The sequence below is a fragment of the Diadema setosum genome, chromosome 17 (assembly GCF_964275005.1).
Source record: "Diadema setosum chromosome 17, eeDiaSeto1, whole genome shotgun sequence".
In the NCBI taxonomy this organism is placed as follows: Eukaryota; Metazoa; Echinodermata; class Echinoidea; order Diadematoida; family Diadematidae; genus Diadema; species Diadema setosum.
In genome coordinates this window covers 26,165,825-26,186,594 of record NC_092701.1, presented here as the reverse complement: position 1 = coordinate 26,186,594, position 20,770 = coordinate 26,165,825, and the positions used below count along the sequence as shown (strand labels likewise).

Here is a 20,770-nt window from a genome sequence, read left to right as displayed (position 1 = left end):
TAATGAAATTGATGTACACATTCATTTTCTTATTTCGAGTCACGTACACTTTAATCTGTATTTTGATATTTTCTGAGATATTACTGACAAGAAATTTGAAAAATGAAATCAGTCAATCAGTCAAACAAACAAACAAACGAACAAACAATTGATTCACACTGTATCTTAATGAGACGTCGACCACAAACGTTTTGTTTAAATTCAATAGTTTTAAATCACAGTTAACTGCGATATAGAGTCAACACCTGGAAAAGCATCCATTTCATTATTTTGCATGGATATCTATTGACATTGCAAATACAACTTTGCTGTCAGGTGGTTGTGTTTGTATTAAAGTAGGCCTACTATTAATATCTTTACATAGGGATTACTTCAATGATCATAGATCTAATATGCTTATCTCAGTGATTTTAAAAACCAACATGCCCTGTTAGTACGAATGACATTTTTCTGCTCATACATAAAGCGGCTTATTGGAATAAGTCAGCTGAACACCTTCATGACTGTGCCTTCTACCAAAGTGTTTGACATAGTACAACCAGTAGTTGTAACTCACTACAAAAACCAAAGTTGTAGGTGGTTGCGATCTACTCACTACAACTGGGTGCACTTCCAGTCCAGCGACTCCTCAAACACGTCCTTCTCGTGTCACCCAAGAGGACGAAGCGCTCTGGGTGGGTGCAGCGAGAAACCAGTACCGTACCACTGGGGAGACTACTGTCGTAATAACTACCGAGCTCTTGAGTCTCTCTTCCGTTGACAAATTGCAGAACGTCATCAACTTGATCAGGGACTTGACAGTGACCGAACCGTGCGACTGTGTCCAACAGGCAGAACCAGTTTGGCATGGTTGAATAATGATAAGAGATTTTTATTTTCATTTAATAAAACTCCTCATTCTTGTTAAAGGGAAATCTTTAGTGAATCTTACTTCCATACGTATTGGAATTTTTCACCAAACAGTTATATCGGCACAATCGTAAATAGAAAGTAGAAAAGACATTGACTTCATTGCTTCACAACTCTCCAACTTGGTGTGTTTTTAACATAGCCTTATCAGAGGAACAGTCTGTGACTTCACTTATAAGGCTGATATAATGAAAACAAAAGAAGAAGTCAACAAAATGTCAATTTGTAATGAAATGAAAAACTAAATTTTCCTTGGCTTGTTACTGACCCATTCAGGGTAATATACATGTATTTCCCCCTGTTTTTTGAATGCGGGAGACCATTGAGGCAATTGTTCTTTCATTTTGTTGTCAAGTACAAAAATATGTTTGTTTTTTACTCCATATTGCAGTGAAGTCATAACTTTTGGAATCTTCACATCCAGCTAGGGCGGCATTGAAACTGCAAAAATACATAACTCTTGAACAGATTATCCGATATTCCTCAAACTTGTTCTACTAAATACTGCTGCCTTCACTGAATTCGCAAATATATTTGGGTTAACTTGTCCTTTAACTTTAGTTCCAAGTCAGTAGAAAATTGTGAAGAGATGACGTAATCACCTCGATCGTCCACTTCCCGTACCTGACTCCGAGCAATTATGTTATACAGCTATGCTTCAAATTCCATAAAATAATTACTTTGTATCATAAACATTTTAGATTTAATCATTATTCTGTCTACCAAAGTGACCTTGAACATAAGGATAGTTATTTACGTTAAGAAGTTACCTGTCGATAGATTAGATATCTCTTCTGTAGGAATGTAATGATGTAATATTCCAAGTGGGGTTGCATGAAAACACAAACAATTCAGCTTTATCTCGCTTGCAAGTACCCTACCTAACACACTGCAATCCTACATGCAGGAAGTTGTGGTAAATCAAAATTGAAATATGTAAATCCAAATTGAAATTTTACTGAAGAAGGCTGTGAGAAATTGTACCAATTCAATTTATATTACACATACGCAGGGGGCTTCGATCGATTGGTGGGGTGGGGTGGGGGTGGGGGGGGGGGCAAGCTTGGAAGATACGTGCGAGGGAGCGGAGCCACCAAAGAGGTTCTATATATCAGTAGGAGCTACTTAGAGTGTAATATCCCCTCTCCCACACATTGTGACATGAGGGAGGTTCTGCACTTTCAGAACTGAACTTCAACGATCTGGTACGTTATCATGGTTCTCCCAATAGGTGTACATAGTACGTCTTGACAATGTTGTGACGACATGCAGTTTCACTTTAATGGCTAAACGAATAATAATGATAAAGATAATTATCATTAAGAAAGGGGAAATTTGTGACATGTTTGTCACAAATATCTTAAGTGTTTACTTTACTTGTACTAGTTTCAAGTGGACGGATAGCTAAATTGTTTAAGAGAGCAGGTATTCGGGGATTCAAATGAAAATTTCTCGCGAACACATTTTAAATTTTAATGGAATTTGGGTAATTGTAAGTCCCAAAAGTGAACAATGTGAACTATGGAGGGAAACCAAGAAGGGAAAGGGTAATTTGAAAGGAAGATATCCCCTCCCACATGAAGAAGGTTTTGAAGTTTTGGAGCTGAAGTGACAGATTTGATGGAATTTTTTGTGATGAAAGATTCGGAAGTTTGTCAATGTAAACGTGTACCGTGACTTTGGAAAAGGACCGAGTGGCGGAGGGTATATCCCCCTCCACCGGAAGAGGAAATTTTGCATTTTCGGTACCTTATACCCGCGCCAGAGTAGCGCTCGAACGTTCCAAATCTGGCACAGTTCGATACAGTTCGCTTTTGAGCACCCTAGGAAAGGGCCGTCACTTCATCAACATCATTGAATGTATTTATTGTGTATTCCTGTGGAACATACATTTGAAAAGAAAAAGTAACTCTCTATTGTTTATTTTGTGCCTAAAAGATTTCTTGAATTTGTTTGTAATATCTAATTTTCTTGGGAAGATCCTAAAACTTTACCAAAATATTGTGCTAGTGTTGTATGTTCGTTTGTACACTGTATTCTTGAAAAAGAAGTTGCAGAAATATATTTTAATTGAAATTGAAGTAAGCCTTTGAGACGGCATGGCTGAAATGTTTGAAATGTCACGAGTAATGTCCAAATCGTTCCACAACAAAAGAAATACTTCCAATATAGACTTTAGACAATCTTTTTCTCATATCATTTCCAAACATTCCTCAAAAAGTGTGCACCAGATCGTTCAAATTAGGTTTTCCACACCCTCCAAGTCGATCGGTCGCTTTGCACCCTCGATCCTCACCCTTGCCCTTAGCACATTTTATATCTTACCACATTGAGGTACTGGTGGGGTAAATGTGCCGTCGATACAAGTCGTAGATACCCATATACTTTCTGGCGCGTAGCTGCTCCTTGAACAAACGAGTGAGACTTGGACTGTCGACTGGTTTCGCACTCCTTCGCCAAAGACGTCATCTCCATGATCTACCCCCGTAACGGAATACATTTCGCCGTTCGATGCCGTCGGCAGACGACAGTGTTGGGGAAATACTTCAGCCAAAGGGAAAGTAAAACAGTGATTATTACAGTGTATACATGAGAATTACATGAACAGTTTGTCATACTAAGTGATAAGCAGCCTTACTAAGCATGCTATAAGGCAATACTAGTATACTAGTCATCACATGATATTGCCTTATGAATAAACTAAATTCTAAAAATGAGTTCATCATACATCTATAATTCATGGCTATTGTTACCACACCCACTTGTGGCAAAGTTTATGCCTAGGACTCCGTCCGTTGTAAACTACGATGAATAGGTCATCCATTTTACCCTTTCTCAGTCGGCAGATTCAAAGGACCCGGTTTTCGATTCCCGAGTCTATAACTGAGCAATATTGTGTGCAACCGTACCGTCCCCTCTGGTGAGAAACACTCTGTCCCTCGGACATGACATAAAATGGAGGTCCCATGTGAGAGAGAGTCACAACTCATGTACATGTACTTAAAAGATTCTGGTTCATTCATTTAGCGTAAAGAGCAGGGTGCACTTCCAACTGGACCCCATGGAAGACCAGCTAGTACAGCTAAATATGGGCTACCCAGTCATCATGTCACATTCAAATGAAACAAAAAAAAAAAATGTAGAGAATGATTACATAACAACTCAACTACCAATAATCGCTACAGGCTGCCTACCTTGGGCCACACATTCGGGTACGCTGCCACTCCACTGGCCGTACAAACAGTCGCGAACTGCGTTGCCGGTCATGGTGTAACCGTCTAGGCAAACGTAGCGGATCCTAGCCCCATGTACATAGCCTTCGACGCCCTCCTGAGGTATGTCTTCAATAGTTATGTCATTTGATCGTCCAGGCTCCCCACATGACACTGGTTTCGAGTAGTAATGATAATAACGATAATGATCCTATAACACAGCTGTACTACTACTGCCACTGATGGTCATTGTTTGTAAAAACAAAGTGATATGGATGATAACAGTTGGTCCTGATAACAAAAATAATACATTATATAATGCTAATACTATAGCTGATCTTGATTTATTACTCGATAATTACCTCTATTTTTTGTTTATTTGCTCTGTCAGAGAGACTACCTTGCATCTATACACCTGACAAAGAGAGACATCGTGGATGGTAAAACACCTTGCCCTATAGGTGAACGTAATAATCACCAGACAAGATTTGAACCCCTGAGCTTCCTGTTTGAGGATCAAGAGACTTATCGACTAAATCATATTGTTCCATCGAACTCAAGGAACTGATGATGGGGGGGGGGGGTGGTGGTGATGGAGGGTGTTGAGAATAATAGTTTGGAAGGAAGGAGTGGAATTACGTACAGGAGAGTAACGACCGAGTCGGATGGAGAAGATTAAATCTGAGCTGTGTTGTCCTGACAGGTTATACCAAAGTCTCTGATTCTCTGGAGATATGGAACGTCATGGTACTTAGTTGTTGAATAAGCACTAAAAATGAACATCTGAGAACTAACGGACTTTCCATTTACCTACTCACTGTTTTCCCCAGTGTTAGAATAAACCCCTCAAACAATCGATTATTCATAGATCTCTTGATAGTGACATCATAATGCTCGAAACATATTGTATCCGGGAGTGCGCTTTTTTGTGTCGCATGCATTAGAAAAGTCATCAGTCTTTTGAGTCAGCACTGTTCGACAATGTCTGAAATCGAGCGGCCATGATGTGAAATGATTTCTCTGATTTCATAGTTGTTACTCCTGGATGGAGCGGGCTTAGATCATGGGTGTTCATCTTGCAATCTGACGCACATCGACCCTTTAAGCTCGATCTTGAAACGATCATGACATTGTCCAGAAACATTCGGCATCATGATATGATTTATTTCATGTGGTTCTCTTTGATAACGCGCCTGTCAAATTGTTTCTCCGGACCCCGAGTACCTGGGCACTTGCGGGGTACTCGACGTGTATTGTCGGGGATTCGTGCAGACAAACGTCACTGCCTGAGGGAAACATGTTCGGGGTTGTGGCGGTGGCTCGAGTGTAGACACCCCTGCCGGACGGGGACTATGTACAGGGTTGTGGCGGTGGCTCGATGGTGTTCATTTGGGCCGGGAATTTGAGCCGGGATCTCGTCGGGGATGCATTTGGGAGCTTGTCACTCAGCTAATTCAGCTGGGAATTACAGCCGGATTTGCGTGCAGCACATGCACGTATTGCACGTTTTTGTTTTTTTGTTTTTGTTTTGTATAGGCCTACATATTCATCGGCAGCGTTTATACGTCTCCGGAGACGGTTGAATAATGCATGATTTGAGTCTTAAAACGATGATGTATATAAAACAAATATTAACTGCTGTGTATTCGGATGGTGGTGGAAATTACCCTCACTCGGTGCTTTTCATACCGATCCTTCTATCACCCCGAGGCGTTAGCCGAGGGGTGATAGAAGGGTCGGTATGAAAATCACCTTGGGAATGATAATTTCCACCACCATCCTCATGAGGAGTCAATATTTGTATACGGACACACACACACACACACATATTCCAACGAATGACTGTTGTTTTATTTTCCCTGACGTAATTACGGAGAACACGCGATCTCGAACTCAACGTCACTTAAGAAACGTAAGGGTTTCATTGAAATCGAAAGTATGAATGTTATGAAGTGTTGAATATCTAGGTTACTTCACACAAAAAAGTAGATGAGTTGATAATCTACTTACCTCACAAATCTCTTATTGCTGTGACACATATAGTTATTAAATTCAAATTGCATCATTTAATCATTCATGAAACTATAATTGCAAGTATTCAAATACGTTGATTGGAGGGTTTAGAAACCATGGCGCCTTTATTTACCCCCATCTCATTTGCATGAGCATTTTTAAACGGTGACATGACGTTTGCTCCTGCGACAATTGCTCCGGTTCTATTTTGTCCAACAACCGATCCAATGACTCAGCCACTTTAGTGTTGAGATTTGGGTTGTGAAAGGGTTTTAGGTTTAATTTGATATGAGGATTAGGATTAGGGTTAGGTTGTGTTTGCTGGTAGGTTTTATGTTTGGCTTAGCGTGCAGATATTTTATGGGAACAATTGTCGCAAGAGCAAATGTCATGGAACTATTGTGAACAGTAGGCCCTATCACAGTTTCATGGAAAGATGTATGAAGATTTTTTTTTTAAACTGGTTTCTCGTCGAAAGTGCGCTTTGAATGAAATTGTTACCTGTCTGTTAAAAGAGTGGTTTAACTACTATTTATTACGAAAGACAACGTCAGCATTATACTAAATGGCATTCCACTTTCAAATTAAGGCAGATCACCTTTTCGACAGGCCGGAATTTGGGTGTGGTTCCACTCTCCGTTCTCACAAAGAGGTCGCTGTAGATTCGATACCTGCTCCGACAACTCATATCCAGGTCTGCATTGGAGCTCCATGCGCTCACCGTGGTGATAACTCATTTTTACGACCATATTTGAAGTGTCAAGTTCTTCTACCCCGCAGGATGCTGCTTCCACAAAGGGGCGGGGCAGCGGCACGAACCAAAAAGTGCCGTGTGCAAAAAGAGCGAGTGAAACAGAATACTGATAGTATAAGGGATAATTTCGATGGAGATGGAACTGTTTATATCCATTTTCACTTATATACTGAAACTGAAACTAAAAGGACACAAAATGAACACAATTAAATTGGTTCATTAAGTGTCATGATTTACACACACTATCATTTTTTGAAGAAGATAGTTACAAGCAGAGATTACTAGTTTGGAAGTAAGTATGTACTACTTATTATAATTATAGATAACGTAGAGTGAATATACATGGTAATTTGGGAGAACGAAACATAGATAAAGTGTCTGGGGTAAATACAATTTGAAAGGATAGTTACAAGTAGAGACTACTAGGTTTGAAGTAAGGAAATACAAACAATGATAAATAAAGTATTCATAGGTTGAATATACGACATAATAACTTGGGGAATGAAACATAGATAAAGTGTCTGGATTGAATACAATTAATTAAGTCTTACTGACTTGAGTGGGAGAAACTTACTGAAAATCTAATAACTGTGTACAAAATTGTTCCTTCTTGAGAGAGAAAAAAAAATTATTGAAAATTAGATATGAGAATCTAGAGAAAATAAGTTGTGAAAAAGAGAGATAACGCTATACTGTCAATTATAATCCCGTGAGAATGGGGCATTTTTTTTCTGTTTAGAAAATGGAATTTAGGTGTGTTTTTTTACACAATACATAGCAAATTATTACATCGTCCTACGTATGGCCCATAACAAATACACACTATACATAATAATTTCTCGTGATGAAGAAGAAAAAAGGTAAAACTCTCAAACTATATCAATGCTGTGCATCTGCTATTCGCTCACTCTTCATCAAACAAATCAGATCGAAGTAATTAAAAGGCCATCTACTTTGCCTGCTTTCAATTAAATGGAGATTCGGTCTCACCTGGCGAGCAAGTGGGGACTGTCGGAAACAGGTTGCCATGCCTACACTCCACGCTGTCTGACGGAGGCCCCTCGTAACCGTCATTGCAAGCATACCGCACAACGCTGTCATGTGGAATGATGTCATCAATTTCGTATTGCAACAGTCGTCCGTTTTCAATAGGCTGGGCCGTGCAGTTCTCTGAATATGGGGGAAATATACATGTGATACATAATATACCTTTAATTCCTGATTATTAATGCTTAGGTTTATTTATCGAAATACAAAGATTATGTTACTATGATTGTATTATGTATTATTGAAGCTTGTGTGAATGGAAATTGTTTTGAAAATTCTTTACTCAGGTAAGCGGTTTGTATATTACTCTTTGTTACTTTACTTTTGAAATAAAATTATTTGAATTTGAAGTAGAATCTAAATTTGTATCCCATTGTCTGCTTGAACTGTGTCATATTGTTCATGAGGCACATATTGTCAAACGTTAAAGTTGTGATAAGTGGGAAAACATGGGATAAAAAACAAAGACAGAAATAGCCTTAATGAAAAGGTTTCTATCAGAAACATATACGTTTGAAATAATTCATGAGTATATTTCCATATTTTCCTTGTCCTGTCCTCCCTGAGACAGCCATCAAAATCACTCTCCAAATAACAGTGGTCTTTCATATCTGCACTTTTACCCCCTCCCCGCGTGTATTCACATAGAAAAAGTATACGATATGATTTGTCTTTGCTAATCGTAATTATCTGAATAAGGAAGAACATATTTAGTTTAGATTGACATTTTCCGTATCATCGAAATCATGAATTGTATGTTTTAATATGTCACTGCATTCGTTTAAAAAATGTAAAGATAGAACTGAATGAAATCCATATCAAATTACGGTTCCTTGACCGAGAAACGTCTTTGGTGTTTCATGAGGGAAACATCGCTGATAAGAAACTGTAATGACCGTATTATTCTTCCTCAATTTAACTAAAAACGTCAGTTGATTTGGCCTTCAGTTTTTACATGTTTCTACTCTAAGATATTTTCTCCACATATATATGTAGCTCAAAATGCACTCAAACTTACCTGGAACACATATCGGTGGGTCCGAATCCCAGCCCGTTACGTTAAGACATGTCATTTTGTGCCTTTTCACAGTCGACCCGGCAATGGCGTGACCATCGTCGCATCGATACTTGACGACTCCCCGCAGATCGTTTCTTCTTTCCTCTTCAGTTCCGCCTGTTGGTTTCGCCAGGATAACTTGACCGGGCGCGCGATCAGTCACCAACCTGGCGTTGGTTACCTGCGGAATGGTGCACCCCTCGAGTTCGCTGGGACTCTGGCTCTGTTCTCCGTGGACTGCACAAAAAAGAAAAAAAAAAAAAAAGAACTGCCCGGTGGTATAATTATAATTGAAGACTTTGAACGCGAAATCAAAGAAATGCCAATTTTATTCTTTAGAGTAAGGTGAGCACCAGATAGAGAAAAAACTCTTTTCAATGGTGCTTCATTCGTTATATAACAAGTAAAATGTTTGTGAAGATGTCATTTAAATCATCACACATGTTTTGATTATTTTCCTTGCTTTTCAGCAGATTTCATCTCTTACACCTCAACATGACGTATACATATCTGTATCGGTTACATCTAATCTCATGCCATGATTGATCAGAATTCCCTTCCTCCTTACATTAGGGAGCTTTAGATTTTAGACGCGCGGACGTTCAAAGGAAAAAACATGATCTGAGCATGCGCAGTAGCACGCGTAAAGTCAATCTATTTTTAGCTTGCGTCGCCTGAGTTGTTTACTACGCGTACTGGGCTATTTTCACGTCCGCACAGTTTGCGACGTAGAGAGCTTCTTCATGCACTGATCATATGGGGGCGCGATTTTATTTTTTATACCTTGCGTCCCAGCTACTTTTCCACACGACGCAGGGAGAGGAGAACGTCCAGCGCACTCGTCGTCTCAAACGTCCGCGCGTCAAAATCTAAAGCTCCCTATTATGTCCTAATGAGTGGAGAAAAGAAAAAAATGACAAACATCACTCACCCCTTACGGGCCCTATTCCAAAGACTTCCACTTCACATAGAAGAAAACTCCCTGCGCTGCTAGGAGGTAAGTCGATACTGACGTACCTCCCTGTCATTTGGTCCTCACATGTGATATTTATACCATGGTTGTCTGGAGTGCTTTGTAAAATCTGTTGCAGAGTAATGTTGCCCCCACATTGAGGATTTTCCAAAAAATTCTGCAGCGAGCCGACCCTTACAGCTGCACCTGTAAGTTGGCCCTCTAAATAAAAAAAAAAAGCAGTAGCAAAACAAAACAAAACATCGGCAAAAAGACGAGAACGTCATAATCATCATCAACAGTATCTTTATCATCATCATCATCATCATCCTCATCAATATATAAAAACGACTGAAATGCAATCAAATCGCTTATCTGTATGAGGCCTGTGTCCTAAGCAGGTTTAAGTCATTTTATAAAATAATTTGCAACAGCTGTATACGGCAGCCTACAAAGCAACCAGTCAGCTTTGGTCATCAAGTTGTTGCTGTGGTAAAATAAAATTACTGCAGCTTGCAGGAAACGCAAACATTTATTTTTGACACTACACTGTGACACCACACTTGCAACAACACCATGTTATAATTATATATATATATATATATATATATATATATATATATATATATATATACACACACACACACACTGGACAGCAAAAGAAAGCATCCACTTCTGTCAAAGGCCGCACACAAAAAATCACCAGCCAGAAATTAAAAAAAAAATACACAGGTATATATGCTGCAATATCCATTAGTAATCACATACCCAATGGCAAGTGATTATCTCTATTACAAAGGAAAAAAAATGACATGCACAGCATTTTGGTCACTGAATCAAAAGTCACAAAATCACAGGCATCTCTGACGCATGCTCTGGACAAGCTGTCTGGCGTAGGTCCTTGGGAAGTTCTGTCCATTACTCCTGCAGAGCTTGGATCAATGTTGGTTGTTTAAATATGTTGTCCGTTAGGGACCGTTTTTGATTGGTGGAAAGTGCTTTTGTGTGGGACTACTGATTCAGTGACCAAGATGTTGTGCTTGTCAAGTTCTTCTTTGTTATGAAGACATTCATTTGCTTATGTGCATGTGATTAGTAAGAGGCATTGTAGCACACCTGTGTACAAAAATTGTTAATTTCTAGGGGGTGAATTTTTGTGTGCGGCCTTTGACAGAAGTGGGTACTTTCTTTTGCTGTCCAGTATATATAATGATAATAATAATATCATATATATAAGATATTATTATACATCATAAACACTGACTTTATAGAAGCATAAAAAACACGACATACTAAATGGGTTACAATAGCTGTAGATTTCATAAGATTTGTGCTTTCTTACCAGTGTCAAACGCATTGAAAATCCGTATTGAGTTTACCAGATATGTTGCTTTCAAGTCTGTTTTCCACCACAAAGGTTTTTTTGACGGACCTGTAAAGTACACACAGCATGAAATACGGCGTGATGAAACTAAAAAAAAAAAAAAAAAAAAAAAATGAAAACTAAAAACAGAGACTGATAGAAGGCGGGCATCATCAAATTCTGTGCCATAACCATGACAACGATATCACATAAACATCAACTTTTGACCATGATCTGACCCCTTCGTCACGCCCCAACAAGAATTAAAGAGATTAATCAAAAAGCACTTTAAAAAAGTTCAATCAGCCATATTAGATTAGCATACATATTGATTTGAACTTTCATAATTATGATCGTTGACCTCGTAACCCGAATTATATTTCGCAAATCGCTGGACTTGTCTGTGCCGATTACATTTCGATGCCTCGAAACGATCTTAACCTTTCATTAGGAAATCATAAATGAATACGGCGAGGAAATCGTCTAACAAACCTTAATGATAAACAGGACATGACAATCTATTGAATGATCTGGTTACTTTCGAAATATCATTGTGAACAGACGTACTATGGTAAAATGTACGTATTGATGAAGTGTGTGTGTGACGATATCAGTATGCCACAGGGAGAAACACTTTACGACAAGCTAAGATTATACGAACCGTATACACCTTCTGCAGAATACCATGTGATTTGATGTAATTTGATTTGATTTCTGCATTTCACGTAGAATAGCATCATTTGATTGTTCTTAAGGTTACAGTGTAAGCATGATTAAAAAGATAGGTACAAAGTGTTGCCCATTAGAAAATTGGAATTGTTGTGACGTCATTTTTCTTGATTGCAGGAACTGAAAAAACTTTAACCTAAAAGATGGATAAGGCGCCATTTTCAGTGCTTGCTCGATATCAAAGGCGGCATCTTATACATGGCTGTATTCACAGAAAGCAAATGAGCAATTATTAATTTATGAAGAAATAATCACAGAGAAGAAATAGATATCACAAAATAATATTTGATATTGAAGCAACAAAGAGTGCGACTGTTAAATTTGTAGGTTTGACATATAGGTTTAATTTGCTAAATTCAACCAGATAGATTTGACCTAACATTCTAAAAGAATATTTTTTTTTCTTTGTGAACTAAACTTTCGCATAAATAAAAGAAATATATTATTCAGAGGGGTGAAGGCTCAGGTTTGAGTTTCTTCGTTTGTCTCCCTCTAGAAATAAAAATTTGTTAAGATCGCAACTGCTGATCTGTATGAATTAACAACCATGTCGGAAAAAAAAGGAACCAGTGGGACTCGAACCTGTCATCTACTGCTTCGAGTCCCACTGGTTCCTTTTTTCCGACATTTTGTTAATTTACAGATCAGCAGTTGCGATCTTAACAAATTTTCATTTGTAAAGGGAGACAAACGAAGAAACTCAAACCTGAACTTTCGTAATTTAGGATATCGGTTGATGATTATTCAATTTCTGCTAAAATGAAAATTTGTCATTTCTGTTTCCAAACGATATCAGATACACATAATGGATGATATAGCCCAAATATTCCGAGGTGAAAGAAAAAAAGATAGCCCTCCAACCTCGTATCAAAAAGGGGAAAATAATATGATATTACCGATTTATGAAAGAAAAAAACTTGAAATAAAAACTTCAGAGAGAGCTGTATAAAGAAAAAAAAAATGATAATCCTGAAAATTGAAAAAAAAAGGGAGATGACAAAAATCACACTCCCTCAACTACGGCGAGTGGACAAGTTCAAAGATGAGACAGATTAAATACAGGAATGTATATTCTTGTATATCTTACCCTTTTAATAAAATTCATAAAATTTTGCTTATCGTGTTTGGTGGAAGGAATGGGAGGGGGGGGGTGGCGGTGGTGGAAGTGATGGCATGGGCCTACTTTCCCCTTGAACACTGAGGTATAGCCATCGGAAAGCTGTTTACATATTCTGTTTATGGCGAGTGTGTTGATTTGGTTGGTCCGAGAGAATAAAGCGACTTCCGGTGCGCAATTACCTATTCTAGTACAGGAGTGTCCACTGTAGTGACCATTGGTACGACCGTCAATTGCCAGTTGGGCAGTTGGACGCTGTTTCGACTGAAATGGCGTTGATCCAATCGCTAGATTTGTATCTGTCCCAAAAAACAAACAAACAGACAAACAAGAAACGAATTAACATAAGTCGCATCATTCTGCGTGGGACAACCAAAATGACAAGATTTTCCCATATCTCACTTTGCTCATAATCATGTTTTTCATTTCTCATATAATGTCAACGTGTCTATACATTTGTCACCAACTTAACAATATTGTAATGCAATGATAACTTATCTTATTTTGCAGCTGAAATCATCGCTTTCCTAGCATGACGAGGAAATGTCAATAAAGATGTCATCATCTGAGAAATATTTTTCACTGGAGACAAATTACTTAACATTGAGATGAAACTGTTGTCCATGTTTGAAATGATAAGTTGAAATAGTGAGCAGACAATTTGCTATCGCGAACTTCCATCGCAATTGAGACGGTGAAACTGACACGTCTTCTCGTGGGGGACGCTCTACAAAGAAGTTAAGTCGATTTAAAATTCTGCAAATGTTGAGATCAACTTAAAGTTTATTGTGTGCCGATGTTTTCGCTATTCAGTTTTTTTATATTATCATATTCCCACGATCAGAATTTGCTGAAAATATTACAGAGAAATTCCCTTTACCCTTATTTTCTTTTGTATATCAATGCCATAATAAAAAAATAAGTCAATTTTATTTGGAAGTTACTAAGACACACATAGTAGACCGTAATTTTAGGTTGATATTTAAATCTAAGATCAACTACTAAATTCCTTGTGAACCCCTTCCCCAGCCCACCCTCGGTTAGGTAGTCTAAAAGGGTCCTACTGTAGCTGATCGCCTTCTTGCCGTGAAGTTTGATAACTTTGTGTTTGTTTTTGTATTCGTTTTTTTTTTACCCTCAACAATATTTTTTTCCTGAACAATATTACACATCATGTAATATACCAAATTTCTAAATACGCTTTCTTAAAGCAATGAGGAACTATTTTGGCCAATTTTAGATATTACATTAAAAAAAAAAAACCAAATTAGCCGCCAAAAACTTCCTGATACGAAGAAAATAATAGATAGACCGGTCAAAGGCGGTGCATTGACCAACTTTAAATCAATATTTATTGATTTATGTAATAAAATGATAATTGCTTTAGACGTTTATACAATCAAAAACAGTTTATACAGTTAGAGAACTTTTCCTAAATGACTTTCGCAAATTTGAGTTTTGATGTATATAATTTGCCATGTCAGTACAGTGAAAACTTTGCAGTTAACAAAACGTATATAACATGGTATGTACCATGGAAATTAAAATGTCTGCACTGAGCAAAAGAATTCTTTTTGCAGAACCTATCGGGCTCTAAAAAGTTATCTTAAGAAGCCACCAGGACGGTTGATATTAAATTTTATTTCAATTTTCAATACGTTCAGACGACAATGATACAGAAGCATTTCATTTGACCCCATGCGCAGAGATCAAATGAACACCTGCGTGTCCACTATTGTCCTTAGCGCCTTAAGTTTGTAAGAGAGGTCCACGAGAAATTGTTCGTTACTTTTTAAGTACACCAAGTACCTCATTCTCTCTTTTTTTTTTTTCAAAAATTTCATAATGTATATTGAAATGGCACGTAAATGGCAGTCATGATGTTTCAGGTAAATAAAATTATAATGAAAACGATTGCAAAATTGTAAAGAGCTATTTTGATAAATGTTTGTGATAGGCCGTGATGTGTTGGTAAGGTATCATGTTCGTAGCAGTAGAAGTAGCAGTGGTAGACAATGTTATCATCATTGCTCTTACGCAACAAGCACTTGGGCGTGGCGGGGATCCACCGTGATGCCCGACAGACGAAGGTTTCGCTGGTAATCGCCATGTGATAACCATCGTCGCATTGTGCTGTGGCCGTAGTTCCGTTCTCGTACAGTCCGTCCTGGCGGGGATCTCGTCCGTAACTGACCGTCATGTTCTCGTTTGGAATCGCGGTACATGGATCTGTATATGAGAATGGGAACAATGAATCAAATTGAAAAGTAGAAAATAAATAAATAAGTAGACCTAGACAGTAACAATGAACTGCTGACTAGATCGTATTGCCCAATCCAAAAGCATAATTATTGTCCTAGCCAGAGACGAGGGCAAAAACGGCCTTGCGGAAGGTAATACGTTTGATGGCGTTACTCGAAAAATGACTACCCAACATCATTGTTTTGAATATTAATGCCAAAAAAAAAAAAAAAAAAACACACACACACACACACACACAAATTTTGCTCTTAATCTTACCAACTTTAATCCCCCTTCCGCCCGAATCAACGTTGCAATCCAAGACTGCATGATGTGGAGGAAACAACGAATCCTAACTGAAGTCGAGTCGAAAAAGGAAATCTAGTGAAGATCTAGTGAAGAAAGTGACGGCAGCGTCACCTCCACCACCTTTTGCAAGAGAAGTTTGTGATTATTAGCCATTTTTTCTTTTTGAAAGCAGAGGAAATTTTCAAATTTCTACAGCCTTCTTATGCAAGGCAGATTTTGATGAACTCCTAACATTCTGCTCATTGGTTCATTTTGTGCAGAATTGCCCTTTTAGCTCTGACAATGATTTTGAGTTTACAAATTAAAAAAGAATGGAATGCTGCAATCAGAAAAAAAGAGAAATTTCTGGAAATCTGTGTATGGTAAATCTGTGATATGCCAGAATTTAATTTGATTTGATTGAGTGGCTTCCTAATCATTATCATAAAGGTTGCAATACAGACTTTACGTGTGATCGCGAGGAATAAAATATCAATTTGGTTGGCTGTGTGTGTGTGTGTGCGTGTGTTTGTGTGTACAATAACAATTCATTATGTATAATGGCGCAGTGCTTCATGAAACATACAGAAGAATAGCCTTCAGCTTAACCCATTCCTTGTAGGCGACAATCGAACAATCCCATGCACTTTGTATATTGATGGTTATTGTGTTTAATAATAATAATAACAATGTTTTATATGATACCCAGGGTAGCCTCTTCAGTGTTGCAACTGGTCTACCAGAGGCCCCTGCTATTATTATTACCCTAGACTTTGCCAGGTACACACATGGGTCGAGAGGGACATAGTGGGTAAAAACATCTCGTCCAAGGACACCCTACCAGGATCGCATCTTGGTGCCGAGGAAACAGCGCCAGTTTGCTCCTGTATCCAAATCCCGTCGTCGCATCGGCTTCGGACGGGGCCAGTGGTAGTGTAGCCTTCTTTACACTTGATACGTCTGAAAGCCCCCTGTGAGAGGATGACCGTGGACTGGAATCCTTCAGTCAAACTACTTCTGTACAGGATTTTCCCATTCGCGAGTATGTCTTGAACACATGTTTCTGTAATAACAATGGTGTATTCAAGGAGACGATACCGTAATGCGAGACATTTCAAGATGGCATAACAGGAAGAACATTTCTCGAGGGAAGTTTCTACGACCAACCCCTTCCTATGATTTGTAAGAAGAAAGCATTAGTTCGCAACACTGTGCTATTTACGCCAGTCCGACGAAAAATTAATAAAAGATTGCTATATTTCATTGTTAAATAAAAATGGTTATAAGGCAGATTATGTTCAGAGGCAGTTGTCCAAGTCAAGCGTTTTGCTTATTGATAACGGTCTCTACCTGTACACTTAAAGATCTGAAATGATATTTATGTATAATTTCACATGATTATATATTTCTAATGCCACATTTTGTTTTTATTTTCATGATTTGTGAATAATATGTTTGATATTGTCATACATATATCTTCTGTTATGTACAAGTGGAGAAATAAAGCTTACTGAAACTGAGGCTCGATTCAAGGATTTACCAAAACACCTCCTTTTCTCATTCTTGCGGTCACTTGCTTCCGTCAAGAAGACTGTCGTGAGTACACGGCCGATTCGGCGTAATAGGTACGTAACACTTCACATACTCAACTTTCCTCTACTTTGGTCTTTGTGAATATCATGCCTCGCATTGCCCTCCACCCCTTCCCAAGGCAGCAGGGTCCTTTCCACTCGTGTACTTTCGCGACCCGACTAATTTAGTTAGTCATTCTGAGCAAGGACCTCTGGCTGGGTCTTTGCTCTTTTCTCTCTTGTGACTTTGACTAGTTTCGCGTAACGACCCTTTGCTTGCAATATTGCAATCATTACAGCGGGAAGACTTTTGCCTAAGGATACTGATATCTTTGAGTTATATTTGAACGAACCTACCTACAAGTACAAGACAGAGAACAAGGACACTGAGATTAAAGGAGAAAGATATGCTATAAAGAGAGAGATAGAGAGAGAAAGAAAGAGTGATATAAGGAAAGAGAGGGAGAGGGGGAAGAGCAAAGAGAGTTAGGATGGGGAAGAAGAAGTGGGGATGAAGGTTCAGAGGTACAATTATTGACAGGTGTACCCACGTACTTGCTGTACATGTTACGGAACCCAGCGGAGGGTTGTACTGTCCATCGTCGCATACAGTCTCAGACACCCCATTAAGCTCGTATCCGCGTTGGCACGTAAGCGTCACACGAGTACCGTGGGAGATATCTGTCCAGCTGGGGTGTGGCGGGTCGAAACTGGCCGGATTGAGGTGAATGTCATTGAGAAGTGGCCGTTGGCAATCATCTAGGAATAGGAAAGATAACAAACGTTACCATTATCATATGGATGTAAATGAACTGTAGATGGCGAACTTCATGAAGTCGCCATCGCATATTATTGACTCTGAACACGTATCATTGGCAACGGTTGGTTAAGAGAGGTAAAAGAGGTCGCACAACCGGCAGAGAGAGAGAGAGAGAGAGGGGGGGGGGGGGGGAGGATGAACATAGAACGACCTGTTTGAATCAAACATTTACCATTTTGTTCGAGAGCTTTCCATTTATTTTCACTTACTTTTAAGTAAATGAGTTTAAGATGATGATGCCATCTTTACCACTTAAATTAACATAGACATAAGTAGTAGGCCTACTGAACATGCTTCTACAGATCACCGTCATCACATCACAACACACACTTCAAAGCACTGTACATCCTCTGCCCTGCTGTTTATCCTGTGAATGGTTATATTTAAAATGTACGTTCACTTTATTTTACGCTTATTCTGTGTCGTTGGTTTACCTGGGCCATCTTCCAAGTCAAGCTCTGCTTATGAAGATGGCCCCTTGCATTTTGTTTCATTTAAACATACTATTTTTCTCTCTAAACTTAATTTAAACTGATCCTTCTCATATAGTGCGCCTTCAATTTGACATTGTTTTAATGTTTTCCTCTTTGTACGTTTTTCCTTAATGCGAATGTACTCCATAATATGTATTGATGGGTATTTAGGGACAATCCATACATTTTATAACATTTTGTTTAATTTTGTTTTAATTGTACTGAAAATGAAATAAATGAAATAAATTGAACTGAACTACATGGAAATACAGTCTTCAAAATCAGCGGACTGTGGACACGCTGTTTTAAAGCAATGAGGGCAATCCATGGCCTTACTTACTGTATATGCTGTTGCAGCGGGGTAGCGGGTGGGCCCAGCGTCCGTTCGCTGTACATCGGTTGGATTGACTGCCACTGATTCTAAAGAGCGCGTTGCACAGATAATAAACCACATCTCCGTCTCTGTACACTTCTCTTCTGTTTCCCTCGTTTATCATACCGTTCGCAGGTGGACCCAGATCTTCGCATATAATCTCTTTTTATTTTCATTTTCAAAGAAAAACAATTGTGGAGAAATTGCAAAGTGCTAGTAGAGGAAGAAATAATGCTGACTTACTTCCAGCAGTGTTCAGGACGATAAAGGGGGGGGGGGGGCGGTTACAGCAACGCAAAAGAAAAAATGACAGGAGGAAAGTGAAAAAGATTGTCGAAGGTAACAACCAAGCTCCATCAGCAGGACTTGGCACTGGCAGGCAACAACTAGGCCTAAATGTAAACCTGAATTTCTGTTTCGAAGATGAAAAGAATATATTGAGTTGTTAAAGAGGAAAAATAAAAGGTCATTTTGAGGGTGATAGTGAAAGTTGAACAAATATAACACTTCACAAATCGAAGGTTTCACATGACTTTATGAAAAGATGCTTGCAGTCGAAGTCACGTAAAAAACTTGGCGGGGACACCAGTGCCTCAAAGTCTCCCACCATGTACTTTATGTATAAGTAATGTTGTCATAAAGATCACATCTTTTCTTTTTTTGTGACTAACTTCCTCTCTTCAAAAGTCATCATCACTTATTGCCTATTCATTACAATCATTGATGCTTAGGATATCGCTTCTTTTTTGTTTTTGTTTCAAAGAATGGAATATAGTGTCAAATGTTTATGTCAGCTAATAAAGGATTAATTTATTATCATTATCATTATTATTATTATTATTATTATTATTATTATTATTATTATTATTATTATTATTATTATTATTATTATAATTATTATTATTATAATTATTATAATAATTATTATTATTATTATTATTATTATTATTACTATCATCATGATCATCATTATCATCATCATTATTACCATTATAACTATTACTATTACTATTACTGCTACTGCTCCTACTACCACTACTACTAGTACTGCTACTATACTACTACTACGTAGGTAGTAGTACTGTTGTTGGTACTAATAGCAGTTGTAGTAGGCCTAAGTGAAGTATAATTACAGTGCACTCCCGTTATAACGAAATGCTCGGGACCGGCGGTTTTCTTTCGTTATAACGAAATTTCGTTATAACCGAACAAATACAATATATAACGAAAACAAGGAAACTACGCATATATATCATATTATATTTGCTGAGTACTCATCATACACTGGAAAGCTGTGTGAAATGTGATGGGATAACTGTATTACAATAATAAACGCAAGATCCACTCAGAAAGTGTGTGTGGCACAAGGAGCGAACACACAGTGGTGTGAAGCGTTCACCCATGCAGAGACGCTATAAATGCTTGTTCCGCTACGTATTTTCGAAAGCAATTCGCATTTCGTTATAACGGAGCACATTTCTTTTGTTTTTCTTTGTCTGTGGCGCTCGGAAAAGACTTCGTTATAACGGAAATTTCGCTATAACCGTGTCCGTTATAAGCGAATTTTGTGCCATAGACTTTAATAATGATAATTTTGGGACCAGAAGATTTACTTCGTTATAACGAAATTTCGTTATAACCGTGTTCGTTGTAACGGGAGTGCACTGTATGTAGTAGTAGTGGTAGTGATATTTTTCATATCATTGTCAATATCACTATTAGTTCACTGTACTATTATTATATTTTCATGATTATCTTTACTTCTGTTATCGTTACCATATTTTTCTCACGATTATGATCTCTGTTATCAAAATGATGAAAACGAGCGAAATTTGTCTTTCCCAAAATCTT

The 20,770-nt window shown here is 38.2% G+C and overlaps 1 protein-coding gene across 1 annotated transcript in view; it reads right to left on the bottom strand.

Annotated features, from left to right (window-relative positions):
- The window catches only part of LOC140240460 (complement factor H-like), an 89,335-nt gene that overhangs the window by 57,625 nt on the left and 10,940 nt on the right, over positions 1–20,770 (bottom strand). Inside the window, exons 8-20 of the mRNA XM_072320230.1 lie at positions 18,887–19,081; positions 17,809–18,012; positions 16,524–16,745; positions 15,191–15,382; positions 13,336–13,452; positions 11,287–11,376; positions 9,924–10,166; positions 8,954–9,229; positions 7,879–8,058; positions 6,733–6,918; positions 4,104–4,295; positions 3,235–3,453; positions 596–817 (exon numbers count right to left, since the gene is read on the bottom strand). Coding sequence (XP_072176331.1) covers positions 596–817; positions 3,235–3,453; positions 4,104–4,295; positions 6,733–6,918; positions 7,879–8,058; positions 8,954–9,229; positions 9,924–10,166; positions 11,287–11,376; positions 13,336–13,452; positions 15,191–15,382; positions 16,524–16,745; positions 17,809–18,012; positions 18,887–19,081 — 2,538 coding nt within the window. The remainder of the gene's footprint in view (positions 1–595; positions 818–3,234; positions 3,454–4,103; positions 4,296–6,732; positions 6,919–7,878; positions 8,059–8,953; positions 9,230–9,923; positions 10,167–11,286; positions 11,377–13,335; positions 13,453–15,190; positions 15,383–16,523; positions 16,746–17,808; positions 18,013–18,886; positions 19,082–20,770) is intronic.